The 23,837-nt window shown below is 40.0% G+C and overlaps 1 protein-coding gene across 1 annotated transcript in view; it reads left to right on the top strand.

Annotated features, from left to right (window-relative positions):
- LOC115159075 (potassium/sodium hyperpolarization-activated cyclic nucleotide-gated channel 1-like) overlaps window positions 1-23,837 on the top strand; it is a 203,474-nt gene that overhangs the window by 175,484 nt on the left and 4,153 nt on the right. Inside the window, exon 7 of the mRNA XM_029708447.1 lies at window positions 185-349. Coding sequence (XP_029564307.1) covers window positions 185-349 — 165 coding nt within the window. The remainder of the gene's footprint in view (window positions 1-184; window positions 350-23,837) is intronic.

Here is a 23,837-nt window from a genome sequence, read left to right as displayed (position 1 = left end):
GAAAGATAAGATACCCACAGACAGACCCAAGGTCTTCTTGCACAATAAAACTGCAGGAGTGTTTGAAAGTGTGGGTATCTATCTTTCTTTCATGAGTAAATAGAAACAGTGCATTATTTCAGTGATATCAAAAAGTAAGAATTGAGCTTATTGTCTTATTGTGCATTCTGTATTTTCTCTACAGAGATTTGTCTGCTGACGAAGGGGAGACGCACGGCCAGCGTTCGCGCTGACACCTACTGCCGTCTCTTCTCCCTCTCTGTGGATCACTTCAACGAGGTGTTGGAGGAGTACCCCATGATGCGCCGCGCCTTCGAGACTGTAGCCATCGACCGCCTGGACCGCATCGGTAAGACCATGACCACACCTTTCTGTTGATACTGTGTTGGGTTGGTGCCCTGTCATACCCTGCCTGTGCCGTGTCATGTTTATCTATCTGTTTTTATCGTGTTTGCCCTCCGTCACAGCACTGTGTCCGTCGCAATGCATGACTTGTAAGCTGCACTATCTTTGTTCTTTCTTTCCTCCTCTCTTTCCATTAAGTTACCTTAATTTTACAAAAAAAATTACATTGGTAACATTGATTGTTTTCAAAATTAAGTCAAAGTCCAATTGTGTTAATAAATGGAAGTCAGTGGCAGTGCATTTCACTGACTATCCGGTAGGGTGTCAGATCTGTCCCAGATCCGTCCCTTCTTTGGAGTGGTGTTGACCCCCAACTGGAACCCCTTCCGGCGATTAGACGGAAGCTAGAACGCATTTGCATGTGCCTCCGTATTAATTCGCCTGCACACCTAGGTATGAGCACCACCCTGACCCCGTCCCTAGGCCCCGGCCAGTCAGGGCAGCCAAAGACTGGCTGATCTGGGCACGTGACACCATGGAGGAAGGACAGGGAGCAGAAACCTTAAAGTTAGCCAGCTTGACCAGGCTTTACCAGGCACGGCTTGTAAACATGATATGATGCCACTTAGCTTCTGTTAGGGTTGCAAAATTCGTGAAACTTTCCACAAAATTCCCAGGTTTTCCAGAAATCCCGGATGGGATATTCCTGGATTCAGGAGGGAATATGCAGCTAATATGGGAATCCTCCAACATGGATTTCTGGAAAACTTGGGAATTTGTGGAAAGTTACCAGAATGTTGCAACCCTAGATACAAGCATTTTCCTTTCTAAGAGCAACATAGACAAACTTGGCCATTATTAGTGACCATTTAACTAAAGTCATAAAGAACGATAATCAATAAATCAGAAACATAATTTTTATAACGATTGAAAAAAGGGGCACATGTATGTAATGCAACCAGGGCATCTATTTGTTTTTTATGCTGTTTTTTTTCTAAATAACTTTTCCATTTTACAGTCTAATTTTTTTTAAATGATTTGCTCATAATGTACTATATGTCTACTATATCAATATTTGGGAAATATTATGATATAATTTGGTCTAGCTGTTTCTCCTCAATTGAGTGCTTTATAACTACAAATATTATGGGATATGTTCCTGGAGAGATTGCCTGCAAAACTCACATTTCAACATGGCCACATACTTATACAAAGTAGTGTATAAAGCATATAGCATCTAATGCTTGTAGAATATTGCACTAGTAATGCATATACACTACCGTTCAAAAGTTTGGGGTCACTCCGAAATGTCCATGTTTTTTTAAAGAAAAGCACATTTTCTGTCCATTAAAATAACATTAAATTGATCAGAAATACAGTGTAGACATTGTTTTTCTTTGCAACTCTGCCTAGAAGACCAGCATCCCCGAGTCGCCTCTTTAATGTTGACGTTGAGACTGGTGTTTTGCGGGTACTATTTAATGAAGGTGCCAGTTGAGGACTTGTGAGGCGTTTGTTTCTCAGAAGAAAGGTCTTTGTTTCTGGACATTTTGAGCCTGTAATCGAACCCACAAATATTGATTCTCCAGATGCTCAACTAGTCTAAAGAAGGCCAGTTTTATTGCTTCTTTAATCAGAACTACAGTTTTCAGCTGTGCTAACATAATTGCAAAAGGTTTTTCTAATGGTCAATTAGCCTTTTTAAATGATAAGCTTGGATTAGCTAACACAACGTGCCATTGGAACACAGGAGTGATGGTTGCTGATAATGGGTCTCTGTACACCAACAGTGGTTCCTCCTTTAAAAGTTGCGAGCTTACACCGCGGGACTTAGAGGTAACCGGCGTCACGGCTTCATTGCTCCAGACCACCACAAGGGGGAGTTAGAGCACTCATTTTGCATTTGGGTCCCAAGGTTTTATATGACCAATCATATCGAGTGGTTCCAATGACAAAATTGACGCGGGCGACCCCTCGCTGGTGACTTCAGCAAAGATGTCTGAAAAAACATTATGGGAAGGAAATGTATGTAGTTATAACGTCATAACGAGTCAAGCAAAAAAATGTACAGTTGAGAGGAATGTTAGTTAATGGTGAGACAAACGATTGTGCATATTTTTTTGTCATAAAGTTAATTTTAAAGTTAATTTTAGCAAGCTTTTTTCAGTCATATCCAATACCAGGTGTATCAAACTCATTCATTATAGCAAGCAGAGAGCAGGTTTCAAACCCCCAACAATATAGCCCGAAGTCCAGCACACTATCGACTGTGCCCAAATGTATTAATTGGGGTTGAGGCCGATTGTGGCTAAAAACACTATCAATTGGAATCTTTAACGTGGAAAGGGAAAAAATTATTATTATTCGTTTTTCACAAGTGTAGCAGGATGGGCTATTATCTGAACAATAGACTATTCAACCTTTACTAAAGAATTGTCTAATAGCTGAGCTAGGTGTGAACCCCCTCCCCTCCCCAACTTGAGCTAGGTGTGAAACACCCTCCTCCCCAACTTGCAACAAATCATTTTCAGGTCTATCTCGAAAAAGCAGCGGAGATGCGCAATAGGTTTCTAAGAAGAGGCTATTCTCCACAATGTTTGGATGAAGCTCTTAATTTGGCATTGGGGAAAACAAGACATGAACTGCTACAAAAAAGACCCACTAAAACTAAAGAACACTCTGTAATGTTCACAACTACAAATACTTTTAACTCGTGAAAAGTGGGAGATGAGGTCAAGAAACACTGGCATGTTTTATTTACGCGATAAATTGGTCCATGCCAACTGCCAGCCACAAAAGAAAATCATACAGAATGTTTTGGGATTTTCACCCTCCAGACATTATTTCCTAAAGGTCTTAATTATGAAATGCGTATGTATGTTATGTTGTAAATTTGAACATGAATTATGCCCCTATTTCAGATTACTCTGACGTTTTTCTTACACTGTACCCAATGAATTATGAAAACTAGCTTGGTAGGTCGATGTCCTCATTGTGGTTTTACAGACGTGTTTAATACGTTTTATGTACACACTTTGAATTTGACTTTACAAACAACAAGAGGGCTTAATTGGAGTCTTTCTTCGGAGTCTAGACCTATATAAAATAACTTAACTGGCTGCGGTAGGCTATGAGGCTTAACAGCCTAATAGAAGTGAGATTTTTTTATTAGGTCTACTTACAATTGCAACTGGTCAAAAATGTAGCATACTGCATGAAACAATATTTTTAAGAAAAAAAGTCTGCACGTTCAAACTAAAACAATGTAACTAAAAAGAAAGCGCACATTTGTCATTCCCGAACTCTAAAAGTAATTGGAAAGGTAGAAACAAATTATATATGACATTGTGGTTACAATAAAGAATGTAGGACAATAGACTTTTTATAGCCCGGCTACCGTTGTGAAAATCCCTCAGCTTGCAATGTATTCAATGCTTAAGTACTCTAAAGTGTTACATTTCTAACTCAAAACAGCATTTCTTCATCAACATCTTTATGCTTTTGTGAATATTCTTGAGCTTCTTCCTTTTTTTCTATAGCAATTTGAGCAAATTGCTCAAGGGCCACGGTTGATTCGTCTGTGAAGATGACGTTATTGAATGTCTCTTCAGCTTTGATCCATGCCTGGGCCTGCAGGACGCAAAGTTCTTTGTTTGTCAAACGAATCATTGGGTCGAAACTAGAGAACAGTACAAAACAAGTGAACACACATGGTTAATGTTCTGAGAATAAAAAAATATATATAAACATTTCTTACCGAGCCGTGATGCCCGCAGATTACAGATTGCCTTTGCCGATTGACTCACTCATCAGTGAGTCAATGGCTTGAATAGTCATTGACTCACTCACGCGTTGAAAAGGAACGAGATGGCGTCACAATCCATGCCAGGCACACCTGTGAGCTCTGGAACTCCACCTCCGACAGGCAGAGTCAACAGGCAGAATGTCACCCTGACATTTTAATTCCTCTTCTGACAACAAAACTTGACCAACCGCTCACCAGGCACAGCAAGGGCCGCCCACAGTGTATTGCTATTCCAAGGATGTGTAACCGAAGAGAGATACCATGAATGTGCACAGAATACATAGCCTTCCCGCTGTGGCAGTCTATTTCAGCACCGTTTCGCACTGCCCTGAGACAAGCATGGAGAAACGAAAATTTTCAAATATTCCATGATATTCTTAAGATATGTGATGACTGAATATAAGCAAGTGATGTCTGCTAAATAATCAAGTTAGGTTTCTCGAGAAATAAATAATTCTGAATAACTGACTTTATTTACAAGTGAGTGAGAATGTCTCACCCCATGTTCAAGAATTGCCTTTTTCTCACTAACTCTAGGTTAAATGAAAACGAAATCTCCAAAATGTCGTTACTTTTTACACAAAGTGATTATTATTATTAACTAATTTAGGATTGTATTAGCCTCTCTGGGCTAGGTGGGACGTTTGCGTCCCACCCTAGTCAACAGCCAGTGGAATCCTGTGGCGCGATATTCAAATACCTTAGAAATGCTATTACTTCAATTTCTCAAACATATGACTATTTTACACCATTTGAAAGATAAGACTCTCCTTTATCTAACCACACTGTCCGATTTCAAAAAGGCTTTACAACGAAAGCAAAACATTAGATTATGTCAGCAGAGTACCCAGCCAGAAATAATCAGACACCCATTTTTCAAGCTAGCATATAATGTCACAAAAACCAAAACCACAGCTAAATGCAGCACTAACCTTTGATGATCTTCATCAGATGACACTCCTAGGACATTATGTTATACAATACATGCATGTTTTGTTCAATCAAGTTCATATTTATATCAAAACCAGCTTTTTACATTGGCATGTGACTAGCATTCCCACCGAACACTTCCGGTGAATTTACTAAATTACTCACGATAAAAGTTCACAAAAAACATAATAATTATTTTAAGAATTATAGATACAGAACTCCTTTATGCAATCGCGGTGTCCGATTTTAAAATAGCTTTTCGGTGAAAGCACATTTTGCAATATTCTGAGTAGATAGCCCGGCCATCACAGGCTAGCTATTTTGACACCCACCAAGTTTGGTACTCATCAAACTCAGATTTACTATAAGAAAAATTGGATTACCTTTGCTGTTCTTTGTCAGAATGCACTCCCAGGACTTCTACTTCAATAACAAATATTGGTTTGGTTCCAAATAATCCATAGTTATATCCAAATAGCGGCGTTTTGTTCGTGCGTCCAAGACACTATCCGAAGGGTAACGAAGGGTGACGCGCCCGGCACGTATCGTGACAAAAAAATAAAAAATGTTCCATTACCGTACTTCGAAGCATGTCAAACGCTGTTTAAAATCAATTTTTATGCGATTTTTCTCGTAAAATAGCGATAATATTCCGACCGGGAGAAGTTGTTTTCGTTCAAAGACTCAAAGAAGAAAATGGACTCTTCACGTGTAATGGTCAAAGAGGGCGCTTCTATAACAAATCTTACACAATTACACTTGACAATATTCTCAGGCACTTTATCGTTCTATCTACAACTGCAGTGCCTTTGGAAAGTATTCAGACACCTTGACTTTTCCCACATTTTGTTAACCTGTCTGGGGTATGTGGGACGATTTCGTCCCACCTACGTAACAGCTACTGATATTCCAGTGGCGCGATTTTTGAATCGTTAGAAATACTATTACTTCAATTTCTCAAACATATGACTATTTTACAGCTATTTAAAGACAAGAATCTCGTTAATCTAACCCCACTGTCCGATTTCAAAAAGGCTTTACAACGAAAGCAAAACATTAGATTATGTCAGCAGAGTGCCCAGCCAGAAAAAATCAGACAGCCATTTTTCAAGCTAGCATATCATGTCACATAAACCCAAACCACAGCTAAATGCAGCACTAACCTTTGATGATCTTCATCAGATGACACACCTAGGACATTGTGTTATACAATACATGCATGTCTGTTCAATCAAGTTCATATTTATATCAAAAAACAGCTTTTTGCATTAGCATGTGACGTTCAGAAAACGCATAACCCCCGGCAAACTTCCGTTGAATTTACTAACAGTTTGCTAAATTACTCACGATAAACGTTCACAAAAAGCATAACAATTATTTTAAGAATTATAGATACATTACTCCTCTATGCACTCGATATGTCCGATTTTAAAATAGCTTTTCGGATGAAGCACATTTTGCAATAATCTAAGTACATAGCCCGGCATTACAGGGCTAGCTATTTAGATACCCACCCAGGTCAGCATCCACCAAAATCACATTTCCTATAAGAAAAATGTTCTTACCTTGCTTGTTCTTCATCAGAATACACTGCCAGGACTTCTACTTCAATAACAAATGTTGGTTTGGTCCCAAATAATCCATCGTTATATCCAAACAGCGACGTTTTGTTCGTGAGTTCTAGAATGCTTCTTCCCGGTTTCGCGCATGGCGCATTGGCATGTCAAAAATGTCTAAATATTCCATTACCGTACTTCGAAGCATGTCAACCGCTGTTTAAAACCAATTTTTATGCCATTTATGTCGTAGAGAAGTGATAATATTCCGACCGGGAGTATGCATTGAGCCTAAACAGCCGAATAAAATTTCTCCTCAGAAGCGACTCATGCACGCGCATCATTCAAAGGTCCTCGGAGCATCCACTTACAAAAGGCGATAATATGTTTCAACCTGAGGCTCCCTCGTAAACCTTCAGTTATTTCGCGGGCTCTGAGAGCCTATTGGAGCCCTGGGAATTGTCACGTTACAGCTAAGATCCTTACTTTTCAATAAAAAGATGCAAGACGCACGACTCCTTGTCAGACAGGGTACTTCCTGCTTGAAACCTTGTCAGGTTTTTGCCTGCCATAGGAGTTCTGTTATACTCACAGACACCATTCAAACAGTTTTAGAAAATTCAGAGTGTTTTCTATCCAAACCTGAACAATAATATGCATATTCTAGCTTCTGAGTTGGTGTAGGAGGCAGTTAAAAATGGGAACATATTTTTCCAAAATTCTCAATACTGCCCCCTAGCCCAGACAGGTTAAGTTACAGCCTAGGTTACAGTTTTTTTCCCTCATATCTACACACAATACCCCATAATGACAAAACCAAAACTGGTTTGTAGAATTAAATATTACATTTACATAACTATTCAGACCCTTTACTCAGTACTTTTTTTAAGCACCTTTGGCAGTGATTACATTCTTGAGTCTTCTTGGGTATGACGCTACAAGATTGGCACACTTGTATTTGGAGAGTTTCTCCCATTCTTCTGTGCAGATCCTTTCAAGCTCGGTGCCAGGTTTCCTCCAGACGTGACGCTTGGCTTTCAGGCCAAAGAGTACAATCTTGGTTTGATCGGACCAGAGAATCTTGTTTCTCTTGGTCTGAGAGTCTTTAGTTGCCTTTTGGCAAACTCCAAGTGGGCTGTCATGTGCCTTTTACTGAAGAGTGGCTTCCGTCTGGTCACTCTATCATAAAGGCCTAATTGGTGGCGTGCTGCAGAGATGGTTGTCCTTCTGGAAGGTTCTCCCATCTCCACAGAGGAACTCTAGAGCTCTGTCAAAGTGACCATTGTCTTCTTGGTCACCTCCCTGACCAAGGCCCTTCTCCCCCGATTGCTCAGTTTGGCCGGGTGGCCAGCTCTAGGAAGAGTCTTGGTGGTTCCAATCTTCTTCCATTTAAGAGGCCACTGTGATCTTGGGGACCTTCATTGCTGCAGAAATGTTTTGGTACCCTTCCCCAGATCTGGGCCTCGACACAATCCTGTCTTGGCGCTCTACGGACAATTCCTTCGACCTCATGGCTTGGTTTTTGCTCTGACATGCACTGTCAACTGTGGGACCTTATATAGACAGGTGTGTGCCTTTCAAAATCATGTCCAATCAATTGAATTTACCACAGGTGGACTCCAATCAAGTTGTAGAAACATCTCAAGGATGATCAATGGAAACAGGGTACACCTGAGCTCATTTTCGAGTTTCGTAGCAAAAGGTCTGAGTTCTTATGTAAATAAGGTATTTCTGTTTTTAATACATCTGCAAAAGTTTCTAAAAACCTGTTTTCACTTTGTCATTATGGGGTACTAGGTGTACATTGATGAGGAAATTGTTTTATTTAATCAATTTTAGAATAAGGCTGTAATGTAACAAAATGTGGAAGAAGTCAAGGGGCCTGAATACTTTCCGAAGGCACTCTATAATCAAAAAGGGGCGGTGTGATTGGAGTGGAGTTTTTGTATAGACACCCAGTGTCTTTTAAAATAAGAAATACTGTGAGAAGATTTTTATAAAATCAATTTGAATTTGCAGAACGATAGTGTGCAAATGTCTCAAACCCGGATTAAGCCTGTGGTTTGTATTTATTTCCTGTTTGTTTTTTCTTCTTTCTTATTAGTAGATTGTGTTTAAGTTGGTATGTTTGTTTGTGTGACTCAGGCATGTTGATATTGAATTTATTGGCATCCCTAGTATTGGCTCAACATGGCAATATTTTGACAGGCAAGTCGGCATCAATCGATAAAACATGATGTCATGGTTGGGATATGCCATTCAGATCGAATTAATAGTCCATAGGGCCTATACAATATGGTATGTCATACTACTGAAAATATACCATTTACTGGTCATATGAATCAATCCTCCCATATCTTTAAACAACTGGCAATAGTACTGTACATCAGTTCCATTGCCCTGTAGATTGTGTGTTTACTACCCTCTGAAACGTATGCCCCTTTGACCTCTGTGGTGGTCGTGATTTACATTTGCCCTTTTCACCAAAGATTTAGGTAGGCTTTTTTTTAAAGCCAACAGATGTGTCACATTATGTTTGGCTTTAAAACAAGAGCTGGCTGCCGGCTCTTAAAATAACACTTCTCCTAAATCAGGAAGTGTTATGGAATAAATCCGTTCATTTGGACTTTAAAAAAGGGTGTTTTGTCTCATACAAGGGAAAATACAATGTCATGATCAGTGCTGGATGTCTCGTTTATATATGGACTGCATCTGGTTAAGTGCTTGTCTGGTTGGTTCTTTAAAAAAATTACCATGCATTGAAACAAATAACATGTTGCACAATTCATTGTATCTCTATCTAAAAATTATTTGACCAGGAGTTCCTCTTGAGATGAGCACATCTCGTTATCAAGAGTGTCCTGGCCGACGAATAGGCAGCAGGTAAACACTTTATTACAATTACAATATTCGCACATCCAGGTAAAATGACCCAGAGGGACACTAAAATGGATCAGAACTCAAATACATCTTCCAGAACATGAACTCACAAAGTTACATTCATTTACAAGGTGATTTCCTTCCTCCATTGAAAAGAAACCTTACGTTCCCCACAGTAGGTGTAACATATTTTTTGTTGTGAACATACAGGTTGATAAATTATGATTTTCTAAGTAGTAATTTGACAGAGGTAACTAAAACAAAGGAATATTGATAAAATATAACATGTACTGTTTCTGTAAGCATTTGCATTATCCTGACCATTAGATGTTACAAGATTGACTACAGTAATTGTTCATATCTGGCATTTGTTCACAAATGATTACATGTCCTTAGATTAGTAAGTACTTGGATAGTATCAATGCAACTATACACATATTGTTGAGTAAAGGAATCCATTTTCATCCGTTTTTTTAATGTTTTTAATTATTTCAGAATTATTAGTTTATTCCGGTGTGTGAAAAACTGCATTTTGTGATTGAGCATTTTTTGAAAAAAAACTATTGTTGAGAAAACAATTAGTTTTGACTAATTAAAAAAACTAATTGAGATGTTGAGCTGATCATTTCATTTTTTTCAGTACAACAGTTAGAGAGACAGGGGTGTAAACCAAAGCAGCTTAATGCCCTTCCTATTTTTTTGAGTTTGGACTGACATAGACATATAATGGATTGGCAGTTATCACCATGCCATTAGTTCAACCCTTACAAACAGCAAAATACAAAAATGCTTCGTGAAATAGCTACTGAAATAGTTGATTACCCATTTCCATATATTTCGGTGCATTTTAGTTTGTTTCATGTCTAAAGACAATAAATATTCATCATAAACACTAGTACTATCCTTTCACCAAAAAGGAAACCAAGTACAGTATGTTGATGTCACGGCTGTTCGAAGGAGCAGACCAAAATGCAGCGTGTTCGTAATTCCACATATTTATTAAAAGTGAAACTGAATGCAATACACTTAAATACTTGAATATACAAAAACAACAAACCGTGACGCAGAGAGGATAACACACTACTCAAAAGATAATAACCCACAAACAACAATGAGAAAAACCCCTACTTAAATATGAGCTCTAATCAAAGGCAATGAGGATCAGCTGCCTCCAATTAGAGATCAACCCCAAACAATCCCAACATAGAAATAGAAAACTAGAACTTAAACATAGAAATAGAAAACATAGAACAACCCAAAACACTCCCTGTCACGCCCTACCGTACTCTACTATAGAAAATGTCATCTTACTAGGGTCAGGACGTGACAGTTGAAAGAAAACTACAGTGCTTTGGAAAGTATTCAGACTTTTTCTATATTTTTTTTACATTACAGCCTTATTCTAATATTGATTAAATAAATAAATACAAAAATAACAGCAATCTACACACAATACCCCATAATGACAAAGGGAAAACAGGTTTTTAGAATAAACCCCCCAGAAATAACCTATTTACATAAGTATTCAGAACCTTTGCTATGAGACTCAAAATTGAGCTCAGGTGTATCCTGTTTCCATTAGTCATCCTTGAGATGTTTCTACAACTTGGAGTCCACCTGCGTTAAATTCAATTGATTGGATATGATTTGGAAAGGCACATACTTGTCTATATAAGGTTCAATTGTCCGTAGAGCTCCGAGACAGGATTGTGTCGAGGCACATATCTGCGGAAGGGTACCAAAACATTTCTGCAGCATTGAAGGTCCCGAAGAACACAGTGGCCTCCATCATCCTTGAATGGAAGAAGTATAGAACCACCAAGACTCTTCTTAGAGCTGGCCGCCCGATCAACCCGATGGCCACTCTGACAGAGCTCTAGAGTTAGCGGAACCCCTAGCCAACAGCCAATGGGATCGCATGGCGCGAAATACAAAAACAACTAAAATACCACAATTAAATTTTCTCAAACATACGACTATTTTACACCATTTGAAAGATAAACCTCTCCTGAATCCAACCACGTTGTCCGATTTCAAAAAAGCCTTTAGAGCGAACGCAAAACATTAGATTATGTTAGGAGGGTACATAGACCTAAATTACCACACAGTCATTTTCCAAGCAGGCATATATGTCAATAAAACGCAAAACACAGCTAAATGAAGCAATAATCTTTGATGATCTTCATCAGATGACAATCCTAGGACATTATGTTAACCAATACATGTATGTTTTGCTCAATCAAGTTCATATTTATATCCAAAAACAGCTTTTTACATTGGCGCGTTGTCACAAACTTCGTCGTCTGACGATAAGGAGAAATCACTGTCAGACCAATACGCAGCAGATTGCGTGTTCCACATCATTTTATTAAGTTTGATGCACACGGAAAAACAATAAACTAGAACGACAGGAGACAGTTTCACAGGCTATAACTATACGTAGCAGTGCGAAATAAAACAACCCACAACCCCAAGAGAAAAACACACACCTAATATATGACTCCCAATCAGGAACAACAATATCCAGCTGTTCCTTATCGGGAGTCACAAGACTAACACAGAAACAGAACAACTAGAAACTACATACAACACACAACTTCTGCCACGTCCTGACCAAATACTAAATAACTACTCCCTCTGCTGGCCAGGACGTGATAGTACCCCCCCCCCCCTAAAGGTGCAGAACCCGGAATGCACCTTAAAAGAAAACACACAAAAAAATCCCCCAATACTACAAAAAAATAAAAAAAAATACCCCCTAAACAAAAAGGGGAGGGAAGGGAGGGTAGCTGCCGTCAACGACGGCACCTGTGCTACACCCCCCCTCCCCAACCCACCTATATTGGAGGCGGCTCAGGTGCGGGACGTGGACCCCGCTCCACCTTCGGCGTCGCCCACTTAGGCGGCGCCCTTGGCCACGTCGGAGGACTGGCGGGCGACCCTGACTGCGCCCGGCTGGCGGGCGACCCTGGCTGCGCCCGGCTGGCGGGCGACCCTGGCTGCGCCCGCCTGGCGGGCGACTCTTGCTGCGCTCGCCTGGCTGACGACCCTGGCGGCTCCAGACTGGCGGGCGGCTCTGGCGGCTCCAGACTGGCGGGCGGCTCTGGCGGCTCCAGACTGGCGGGCGGCTCTGGCGGCTACAGACTGGCGGGCGGCTCTGGCGGCTCCAGACTGGCGGGCGGCTCTGGCGGCTCCAGACTGGCGGGCGGCTCTGGCGGCTCCAGACTGGCGAGGCTGGGCTGACACACTAGAAGCCTGATGCGTGGGGCTGGTACTGGATGTGCCAGCCCGGAGACACGCACCTCAAGGCTAGTGCATGTAGCGGGAAACACTGGACCGTAGAGGCGCACTGGCGGTCTCAAGCGCAGGACTGGCATCACCCCTACTGGCTGGATGCCCACTTTCCCCTGCGGGGCGCTGGTACTGCGCGTACCGGCCTGAAAATACCCGGCCTCGCCACAGCACCCATCACCCCAAAGCACGGGACCTGTCCAATATGTCTCTGCCCAAAAAGGGTACGGGGAGCTGGCCTGGGGCTCCATCCACGCCCAGCCAAACTACCCTTGTGCCCCCCCCCCAAAAAAATATTGAGGCTGCCTCTCGGGCTCCCTTACCAGCCGTGTTCCCCGGTCCTCACCAGATTTCCTCCGCTGCTTGGTCCTTTTAAGGTGGGTTGTTCTGTCACAGGTGTAGCCGTGTTGTATTGACCAAAACGCAGCCGGGATGTGAATGCTCATCTTTAATATTATTAGAATAAAGTGAACACGGGAAAAACAATAAACAAGAACGACTAATGACAGTTTCACAGGCTATATAGATACTTACAGCAGTGCGAAATAAAACAACCCACAACCCCAAGAGAAAAACACACACCTACTATATGACTCCCAATCAGGAACAACGATATCCAGCTGTTCCTGATCGGGAGTCACAAGACTAACACAGAAACAGAACAACTAGAAACTACATGCAACACACAACTTCTGCCACGTCCTGACCAAATACTAAACAACTACTCCCTCTGCTGGTCAGGACGTGACACGCGTTATGTTCAGAAAATGTATTCCCACCAAAAACTTGCGGTGAATTTACAAAAATACTCATCATAAACGTTGACAAAATACATTTCAATTATTTTAAGAATTATAGATACAGAACTCCTTTATGCAATCGCTGTGTCAGATTTTAAAATAGCTTTTCGGCGAAAGCACATTTTTCAATATTCTGAGTGCATAGTTCGCCATCACGGTGAGCTATTCAGACACCCGCCATGTTCGGGGCAACCTAAACTCAGAATTAGTATTAGAAATATTGTATTACCTTTGCTGATCTTAGTCAGAATGCACTCCCAGGACTGCTACTTCCACAAGAAATGTTGTTTTTGTTCGAAATAATCCATAGTTATGTCCAAATACCTCCGTTTTGTTCGCGCGTTCAGGTCACTATTAAAAGGGTAACGCTCGAGCGCAATTTGAGACACAAAAAGTCAAAATGTTCCATTAGCGTACTTAGAAGCATGTCAAACGCTGTTTAAAATAAATTTTTATGGTATTTTTAACGTAAAATTGCAATAATATTCCAACCGGACAATAGTGCATTCATTCAAGGAGAAAAAGAAAAAACAGCGTGCTTGCGGGAATGCGCATATCCAATCTCTTTGTCCTCAGGCAGACCACTCAGTAACTGAGCTCCTATACTCTGCCCAGAGACAGGAGAAGGCTCAATCCACTTTCTGAAGGCTTTAGACAGCCAATCGAAGCCTTAGAAAGTGCAACGTATCAGCACAGATACTGTCGTTTTGAAAGGGACTAGAAAGAAGAACTACATTTCTCAGATCCTACACTTCCTGGTTGACTTTTTCTCAGGTTTTTGCCTGCCATATGAGTTCTGTTATACTCACAGACACCATTCAAACAGTGTTAGAAACTTCAGAGTGTTTTCTATCCAAATCAACTAATAATATGCATATTCTCGTTTCTGGGCCGTGAAAATACTGCCCCCTTTCCATATCAGGTTAATGGTGAAGCATTCTGTTCAGAAATACTGTATATGCTGATGTCATGTAAGTATATTGTAACCCTGCACTCAGTGTCTGGTGTTAGCATTAGCATCTAGCCACTTCCCTAGTGTTCAGCATCGTGATCGGTCAGAGTCTTAATTTTCAGCGCTGTCATTGGTCCGTATCCAAGGGAATCATAGCCAAGCCAATGACTGACTGACTTCCCTGGAATGACTAATAAAGTACTCATCGGCTCTCATCGGCTCTCTAGTGGTTAGAGCATTGGACTAGTAACCGAAAGGTTGCTGGATCGAATCCCCGAGCTGACAAGGTAAAAATCTGTCGTTCTGCCCCTGAACATAGCATTTAACCCACTGTTCCCCGGCAGGCCGTCATTGTAAATAAGAATTTGTTCTTACTTGCCTAGTTAAATAAAGGTAAATACAACAACAAAAAAATGAAATACCCAGTCTGAGAGAATCAATCATACCTGCCAATGCTCATCCAGTGCTAGCGACAGTGCTACAAAACTGTCCCTGACAGTTATTACTTTGTGCTGGTTGATGAGGCATAATGTGAGGCATAACAAGGACTTGGGTTGTGTCCCAAAATGGCGCCCTATTCCATATAAAGTGCACTATTTTTGACCAGAGCCCTATTGGCCCACTATAAAGAGAATGGGGTTCCTTTTCCGACGCAAACCTAGGGATGGATTTCCCAACACTTCCTCACTAGGAATCCAGTGATCCCCTTGATTCTCTTTCACACAAAGCTATGGATATTAAAATCCTGTCGTTTTTCATGCGCCCTGCCGTTGACGCGGCCATCTGTACAGCTGACCGTATGCCAACTGAGAGGCAATACCCCATGATCGTAATGACAATGCCACTAACATTGTATTTTCTAAAGGATAACTATTATAAGGCTAAAACCAGTTGAATTGACAGCCGCTTTGCAATGTTTTGCTATGACTTTAGTCATCAATCTTGCAATAGGGCAATATTTTATTAATGTAGTATCCCCCCTGAGAAAAAAAACACTTTTCAACCCATATGATCCATAATAAAACATATACAAACATGAGAATATGACAACAACATAAAAATAATGTATAAATGAATATGCCTTTATGTCCATATATATGTCCATATATTGTTATAATGTTTTAGAAACATCTTCCCCAAATATTTCACCTTCTTTATTACTTTACCAAACATATCATGACCTTAGTGTAAATCAAAATCTGTTAAATTTGTGAACGTCTAAATCAACATTTGGGCCATCTAAACTGCGTCTGTCCCTCCTATAGGCAAGGGGAGAAGGGCTATGTAAAGGGCTTGATTTTGTTGTTCTGATCATATGCAATGTGTCTCCCTCCGACAAAAAACAAATGTTTGACTTTGACACAAAATTACTTCTTTGCTTACTTTAGATTTAAGTGTGTATGTCACATTCTTTATCATAGAGCTATGAATGTGATGTATTTAGATCTGCTTGCTTGAGACAAATTCAGCGATTGCTTTGCCATGTCTGTGCCATGAAGCAGTCGAGCTGGATATTTGATGCAAAGTTGATTTGATGCAAAGTTGTAGTCGAGTGATATAAATGGATTGAATGATGCAGCCTACCACCAGAGGAAGGCACATGCAAGTTTATTCGACAGAGGATGTTTACAAGGTCCTAGGAATGTCTGGATGGCTGCTTCTGACTTATAAAACGGTAGGAAATCAATAAAATAAGTCATGTAAACTTGTACATATTCTTTTAAGTAATTCTAGTGCCTGATTTTGGGGACTGTCAGCTTAAAATTTAAAAAAGGAGAAAAAGAGTTAATCAAAGAACATTTCCCTGTTTGTATGTTGGAGGGGTGCCAGTTGATGGCTTTGAAGAACTTGTCTACAACCAGGGATATTTGAAAGTTTTTACCTCACTGAAATATATATTTTTTTTTTCATAACATGGCTATTAACAAGATATCAAAGAAATACCATGTAAACACATAAGGAATATTTATATTATTAATGTAGATTAAATGGAAAACCGAAAGAGTACATTTACAGGTACTAATTCCCTGTAAAATGAAACATTTTAGAAATTCCTATTTAATTTTCATATGTGTATTCCTGTATTTTCAAGCAACATTTATATTTTCTACCTAGTACAATGCCGCCTCTATATATTTTCTTGACCTACACAAATTTACCTTCTATCAGCTAAGAGACTCATAAGAATAAAAGTTCACAGTTATAGACATTCCGGCCTGTATATAATGTCTGCATCATTGAATAGTGAAGGCTGTATGGCCTAAGCACCAGCATACAAAGCTAGAAAACTTCTCTGTTTAAGGCCATAGCCCAAAGACGGATGAGCCTTGGTTAAAGGTGACAGCTCTCAGAACCTCACTCTGTCATCCTTAGTAACCAAAAATGTTTCTCAGCTATCGCGAGGAAAAGGTCAACAATCCAAAATAAATACATCCTATAAATAGATCTTGACATCTATCGTCATTCATAGCAAACAGGAGGGGTAGAACTATTCTGTTATTTTAAAATGAACACATTAAAACATTCATTTTCAAACATATTGCTTTTGTTCAGAGCTGAGCACCCAAATAAGATACAAATAAAAAGGATTAAAGAAAAAGATAAACAATGAGGATATTTGAATTGCATATATATGTGCATTTGGAAAGTTTTCAGACCCTTTCCCCTTTCCCACATTTTGTTACGTTACAGCCTTATTCTAAAATGGATTAAATATTTGTTTCCCCTAATCAATCTACACTAAATATCCCATAATGAGAAAGCGAAAACAGTTTTTAGACATTTTTGACATTCCTTACTTACAAAAGTATTCAGACCCTTTGCTATGAGACTCAAAATTGAGCTCTGATGCATCCTGTTTCCATTTATCATCCTTGAGATGTTTCTACAACCTGATTGGGGTCCACCTGTGGTAAATTCAATTTATTGGACATGATTTGGAAAAACAAAAACCTGTCTATATAAGGTCCCACAGTTGACAGTGCATGTCAAAGCAAAAACCAAGCCAAGCCATGAGATCGAAGGAATTGTCCATAGAGCTCTGAGCGAGGATTGTGTCGAGGCACAGATCTGGGAAAGGATACCAAACAGTTTCTGCAGCATTCAAGACCCCCAAGAACACAGTGGCCTCCATCATTCTTAAATGGAAAGAGGTTTGGAACCACCGGGACTTTTCCTAGAGCTGGCCGCCTGGCCAAACTGAGCAATCGGGGGAGAAGGGCCTTGGTCAGGGAGGTGACCAAGTACCCGATGGTCACTCTGACAGAGCTCCAGAGTTCCTCTGTGGTAATGGGAGAACCTTCCAGAAGGACAACCATCTCTGCAGCATTCCACCAATCAGGCTTTTATGGTAGATTGGCTAGACGGAAGCCCGATAGCCCGCTTGGAGTATGCCAAAAGGCACCTAAAGGACTCTGATCTGATGAAACTAAGATTCAAGATGATGGAGGCCACTGTGTTCATGTGGACCTTCAATGCTGCAGAATAGTTTTGCACCCTTCCTCAGATCTGTGCCTCGACACAATCCTGACTCGGAACTTATCTGAGAATTTCTTCAGCCTCATGGCTTGGTTTTTGCTCTGACATGCACTGTCAACTTACATAGACAGGTGTGTGCCTTTCCAAATCATGTCCAATAAAGTTTGGACACCTACTCATTCAAGGGTTTTTCTTTTTTAAATGATTTTCTTCATTGCAGAATATTAGTGAAGACATCAAAACTATGAAATAACACATATGGAATCATGTAGTAACCAAAAAAAAGTGTTAAACAAATCAAAATAGATTTTATATGAAATTCTTCAAAGTAGCCACCCTTTGCCTTCATGACAGCTTTGCACACTCTTGGCATTCTCTCAACTAGCTTCATGAGGTAGTCACCTGGAATTCATTTCAATTAACAGGTGTGCCTTGTTAAAAATTAATTAGTGGTATTTCTTTCCTTCTTATTGCGTTTTAGACAATCAGTTGTGTTGTGACAAGGTAGGGGTGGTTTACAGAAAATAGCCCTATTTGGTAAAAGATCAAGTCCAAATTATGGCAAGAACAGCTCAAATAAGCAAAGACAAAGGACAGTCCATCATTACTTTAACCCTCCTGCTTTGTTCCCGGTGGAATTGGACCGAATTACAAGTTCTCTCTCTGAAAAATGTTGTTAAAACCTCTTAGGGCTAGGGGGCAGTATTTTCACGGCCGGATGAAAAACGTACCCAATTTAACCTCTCTAGGGCCGGCGGGACGAAATCGTTCTACCTACGTAACAGCCAGTGGAATCCTGTGGCGCCTTATTCAAATACCTTAGAAATGCTATTACTTCAATTTCTCAAACATATGAATATTTTACAGCATTTTAAAGACAAGACTCTCGTTAATCTAACCACACTGTCTGATTTCAAAAAGGCTTTACAACGAAAGCAAAACATTAGATTATGTCAGCAGAGTACCCAGCCAGAAATAATCAGACACCCATTTTTCAAGCTAGCATATAATGTCACATAAACCCAGAAGACAGCTAAATGCAGCACTAACCTTTGATGATCTTCATCAGATGACAACCCTAGGACATTATGTTATACAATACATGCATTTTTTGTTCAATCAAGTTCATATCTACATCAAAAACCAGCTTTTTACATTAGCATGTGACGTTCAGAACTAGCATACCCCCCGCAAACTTCCGGCGAATTTACTAACAATTTACTAAATTACTCACGATAAACGTTCACAAAAAGCATAAAAATAATTTAAAAATTATAGATACAGAACTCCTCTATGCACTCGATATGTCCGATTTTAAAATAGCTTTTTGGTGAAAGCACATTTTGCAATATTCTAAGTACATAGCCCGGCATCACAGGGCTAGCTATTTAGACACCCAGCAAGTTTAGCCTTCACCAAACTCCGATTTATTATTAGAAAAGTTTGATTACCTTTGGTGTTCTTCGTCAGAATGCACTCCCAGGACTTCTACTTCAATAAGAAATGTTGGTTTGGTCCCAAATAATCCATAGTTATGTTCCAACAGCGGCGTTTTGTTCGTGCGTTCAAGACACTATGTGAATGGTAAATAAGGGTCATGCGCACGGCGCATTTCGTGACAAAAAAATTCTAAATATTCCATTACCGTACTTCGAAGCATGTCAACCGCTGTTTAAAATAAATTTTTATGCCATTTTTCTCGTAAATAAGCGATAATATTCCGACCGGGAATCTGCAATTAGGTAAACAGACGAAAGAAAATGAAGCACAGGGTCGACTCGGGCATGCGCCTAAGCCCATTGTCCTCTGATCGTCCACTTGTCAAAGGCGATAATGTGTTTCAGCCAGAGGCTGCCTCGATATCGTTCAGCTTTTTCCCGGGCTCTGAGAGCTTATGGGAGCCGTAGGAAGTGTCACGTTACAGCAAAGATCCTCAGTCTTCAATAAACAGAGGCAAGAAGAACAACACCTTGTCAGACAGGCCACTTCCTGCATGAAATCTTCTCAGGTTTTTGCCTGCCATATGAGTTCTGTTATACTCACAGACACCATTCAAACAGTTTTAGAAACTTTAGGGTGTTTTCTATCCAAAGCCAATAATTATATGCATATTCTAGTTACTGGGCAGGAGTAGTAACCAGATTAAATCAGGTACGTTTTTTTATCCGGCCGTGTAAATACTGCCCCCTAGCCCTAACAGGTTAAACAGGTTACTACTCTGTCCCAGAAACTAGAATATGCATATTATTCGTCGATTTGGATAGAAAACACTCTGAAGTTTCTAAAACTGTTTGAATGGGGTCTGTAAGTATAACAGAACTCATATGGCAAGCAAAAACCTGAGAAAAAGTCAACCAGGAAGTGGGAAGTCTGCTGCTTGTAGTCCATACAAGTGATTGCCTTGACTGTATACAGTGACGTAGGGTTCATTTTGCACTTCCTAAAGCTTCCACTAGATGTCAGCAGTCTTTAGAACGGTGTTTGAATATTCTATGGTGAATTTGAAGAGAATACCAGCTGTGGTAAAGTGGTGTCCCATTATAAGACATGGGCTCAAGTCACGCGCAATGACTTGGGAGCGAACTGAGTTCATATTCACTCCTAAAGAGAACGGATAGGTCCGGTTGGAATTTTATTCAAGGTATATGATAAAAACAACCTAAAGATTGATTCTATACATCGTTTGACATGTTTCTACAAACTGTGTATAACTTTTTTGACTTTTCGTCTGGACTAAGTAAGCATGCGCGTAGTGGATTTGGATAGTGAACCTAACGTGCAAACAAAATTGATTATTTGGAAATAAATATGAACTTTATCAAACATTTATTGTGGAGCTGGGGTCCCTGGGAGTGCCTTCTGATGAAGATAATCAAAGGTAAGTGAATATTTATAATGTCATTTCTTAGTTTCATTGACTCCAAGATGGTGGGTTTCTGTTTGCTAGTTGTTAGGGTCATCTGGGCTGTACTCAGATTATTGCAAATGGTGCTTTCGCCGTGAACCTTTTTGGAAATCTGACAAAGCGATTACATTTAGGAGAAGTGTATCTATAATTCTGTGCATAACACTTCCATATTGATCAATGTTTACGATGAGAATTTACGTACTATGTGTGCTCATTGTGCTCATTCACCAAAAGGTTTGGAGGGAAAACATTTCTCAACATTACGCGCCAATGTAAAATGCTGTTTTTGGATATAAATATGAACTTTACCGAGGAAAACATACATGTATTGTGTAACATAACGTCCTAGGAGTGTCATCTGATGAAGATCGTCAAAGGTTAGTGCTTCATTTAGCTGTGTTTTGGGTTTTTGTGATGCATCTAGTTGCTTGGAAAATGGCTGTTTGGTGTTTTGTCACGTTCTGACCAGTATGAGGGTTATTTTTGTTAGTGTAGGCTGGTCAGGACGTGGCAGAGGGTATTTGGTTTATGTGGTTCGGGGTGTGTGTATTATGTAGAGGGTAGTTGATTTATGTATTCCGGGGTTTTTTGGTCACTGCTCTGTTAGTCTATGTTCTTTCTAGTTAGTCTGTTTCTATGTTTAGTTAATTGGGGTGTGAACTCTCAATTGAAGGCAGGTGTTGTCTAGTTGCCTTTGATTGAGAGTCCTATATATTAGGATGTGTTTGTAAGGTGTGGGAGGTTGTCACTTGAATTGCTGTTGTTTGCCTTCAAGTCTGTATTCGTCGTCCATCGTTTTGTTTTGTTTGTATAAGTGTTTTCATTAAAAAGTTAATTATGAGCACTCAACCCGCTGCGCCTTGGTCCATTCCTGACGACCGTCGTTACATGTTTCTTGTGAAGTTTATGTCCTAACATAATTTAATTTTATGCGTTCGCCGTAAAGCCTTTTTGAAATCGGACAATGCTGTTAGATTAACCTGTTTAGGATGGGGGGCAGTATTTTCACGGCCGGATAAAAAACGTACCCGATTTAATCTGGTTATTACTCCTGCCCAGAAACTAGAATATGCATATAATTATTTTATTTGGATAGAAAACAACCTAAAGTTTCTAAAACTGTTTGAATGGTGTTTGTGAGTGTAACAGAACTCATATGGCAGGCCAAAACCTGAGAAGATTCCATACAGGAAGTGCCCTCTCTGACCATTTCTTGGCCTTCAATAGCCTCTTTATGGAAAATAGAGGATCTCTGCTGTAACGTGACATTTTCTAAGGCTCCCATAGGCTCTCAGAAGGCGCCAGAACGTGGAATGATGACTCTGCAGTCCCTGAGTGAAAAACAGTAGCGCATTTGGATAGTCGTCGATCTGAGAACAATTAAACGGGTGCGCGCATGCACGTGAAGAGTCCATTTTACATTTACAGTGTTTGAACGAAAATAACGTCTCCCGATCGGAATATTATCGCTATTTTACGAGAAAAATTTTAAACAGCGTTTGACATGCTTCGAAGTACGGTAATGGAATATTTGGAATTTTTTTTGTCACGATATGCGCCGGCGCGTCACCCTTCGGATAGTGTCTTGAACGCAAGAACAAAACGCCGCTATTTGGATATAACTATGGATTATTTGGAACCAAAACAACATTGGTGTAGAGTAGAAGTCCTGGAAGTGCATTCTGACGAAGAACAGCAAAGGTAATCCAATTTTTCTTATAGTAAATCTGAGTTTGATGAGTACCAAACTTGGTGGGTGTCAAAATAGCTAGCCTGTGATGGCCGGGCTATCTACTCAGAATATTGCAAAATGTGCTTTCACCGAAAAGCTATTTTAAAATCGGACACCGCGATTGCATAAAGGAGTTCTGTATCTATAATTCTTAAAATAATTGTTATGTTTTTTGTGAACGTTTATCGTGAGTAATTTAGTAAATTCACCGGAAGTTTTGGTGGGTATGCTAGTTCTGAACGTCACATGCTAATGTAAAAAGCTGTTTTTTTTATATAAATATGAACTTGATTGAATAAAACATGCATGTATTGTATAACATAATGTCCTAGGAGTGTCATCTGATGAAGATCATCAAAGGTTAGTGCTGCATTTAGCTGTGGTTTTGGTTTTTGTGACATTATATGCTAGCTTGAAAAATGGGTGTGTGATTATTTCTGGCTGGGTACTCTCCTGACATAATCTAATGTTTTGCTTTCGTTTTAAAGCCTTTTTGAAATCGGACAATGTGGTTAGATAAATGAGAGTCTTGTCTTTAAAACGGTGTAAAATAGTCATATGTTTGAAAAATTGACGTTTTGGGATTTTTGAGGAGTTTGTAATTCGCGCCACGCCCTATCATTGGATATTGGAGCAGTGTTCCGCTAGCGGAACATCTAGATGTAATAGGTTTTTAACGAGAAGTGTGTCTTTAAAATGGTGTAAAATAGTTGATTGTTTGAGAAAATGGAACTATGAGATTTTAGCTGTTTTAAATTTGCCGCTCTGATTTTCCACTGGCTGTTGTCAAAATCAATCCCGTTAATTTAATCTGATTGTCATAAGGTTCCATGACTTTGTCCACACAGGGCGTCTGAACACACAAAATACATTTGGAGGATTTTCATTCAATTTTGAGTGTTTTATTTAACTTTTGTACACCTGTGGTGTTCCCAGTCAGAAATGACCGGTCATTAGAAATGAATGGGTGAGACTACAATTAGTGTATAAAACTGAGTTCATGCACATGCCTATTCATCAGATGGACACACTTCCTCTCCCAGACCCCACATGCATGTGTGTTTGAACACACACACACACACACACACACACACACACACACACACACACACACACACACACACACACACACACACACACACACACACACACACACACACA

The sequence above is a fragment of the Salmo trutta genome, chromosome 23, assembly GCF_901001165.1.
Source record: "Salmo trutta chromosome 23, fSalTru1.1, whole genome shotgun sequence".
NCBI lineage: Eukaryota > Metazoa > Chordata > Actinopteri > Salmoniformes > Salmonidae > Salmo > Salmo trutta.
Note: the sequence above shows the minus strand (reverse complement) of the source record. Positions and strands in the feature narration are given on the sequence as shown.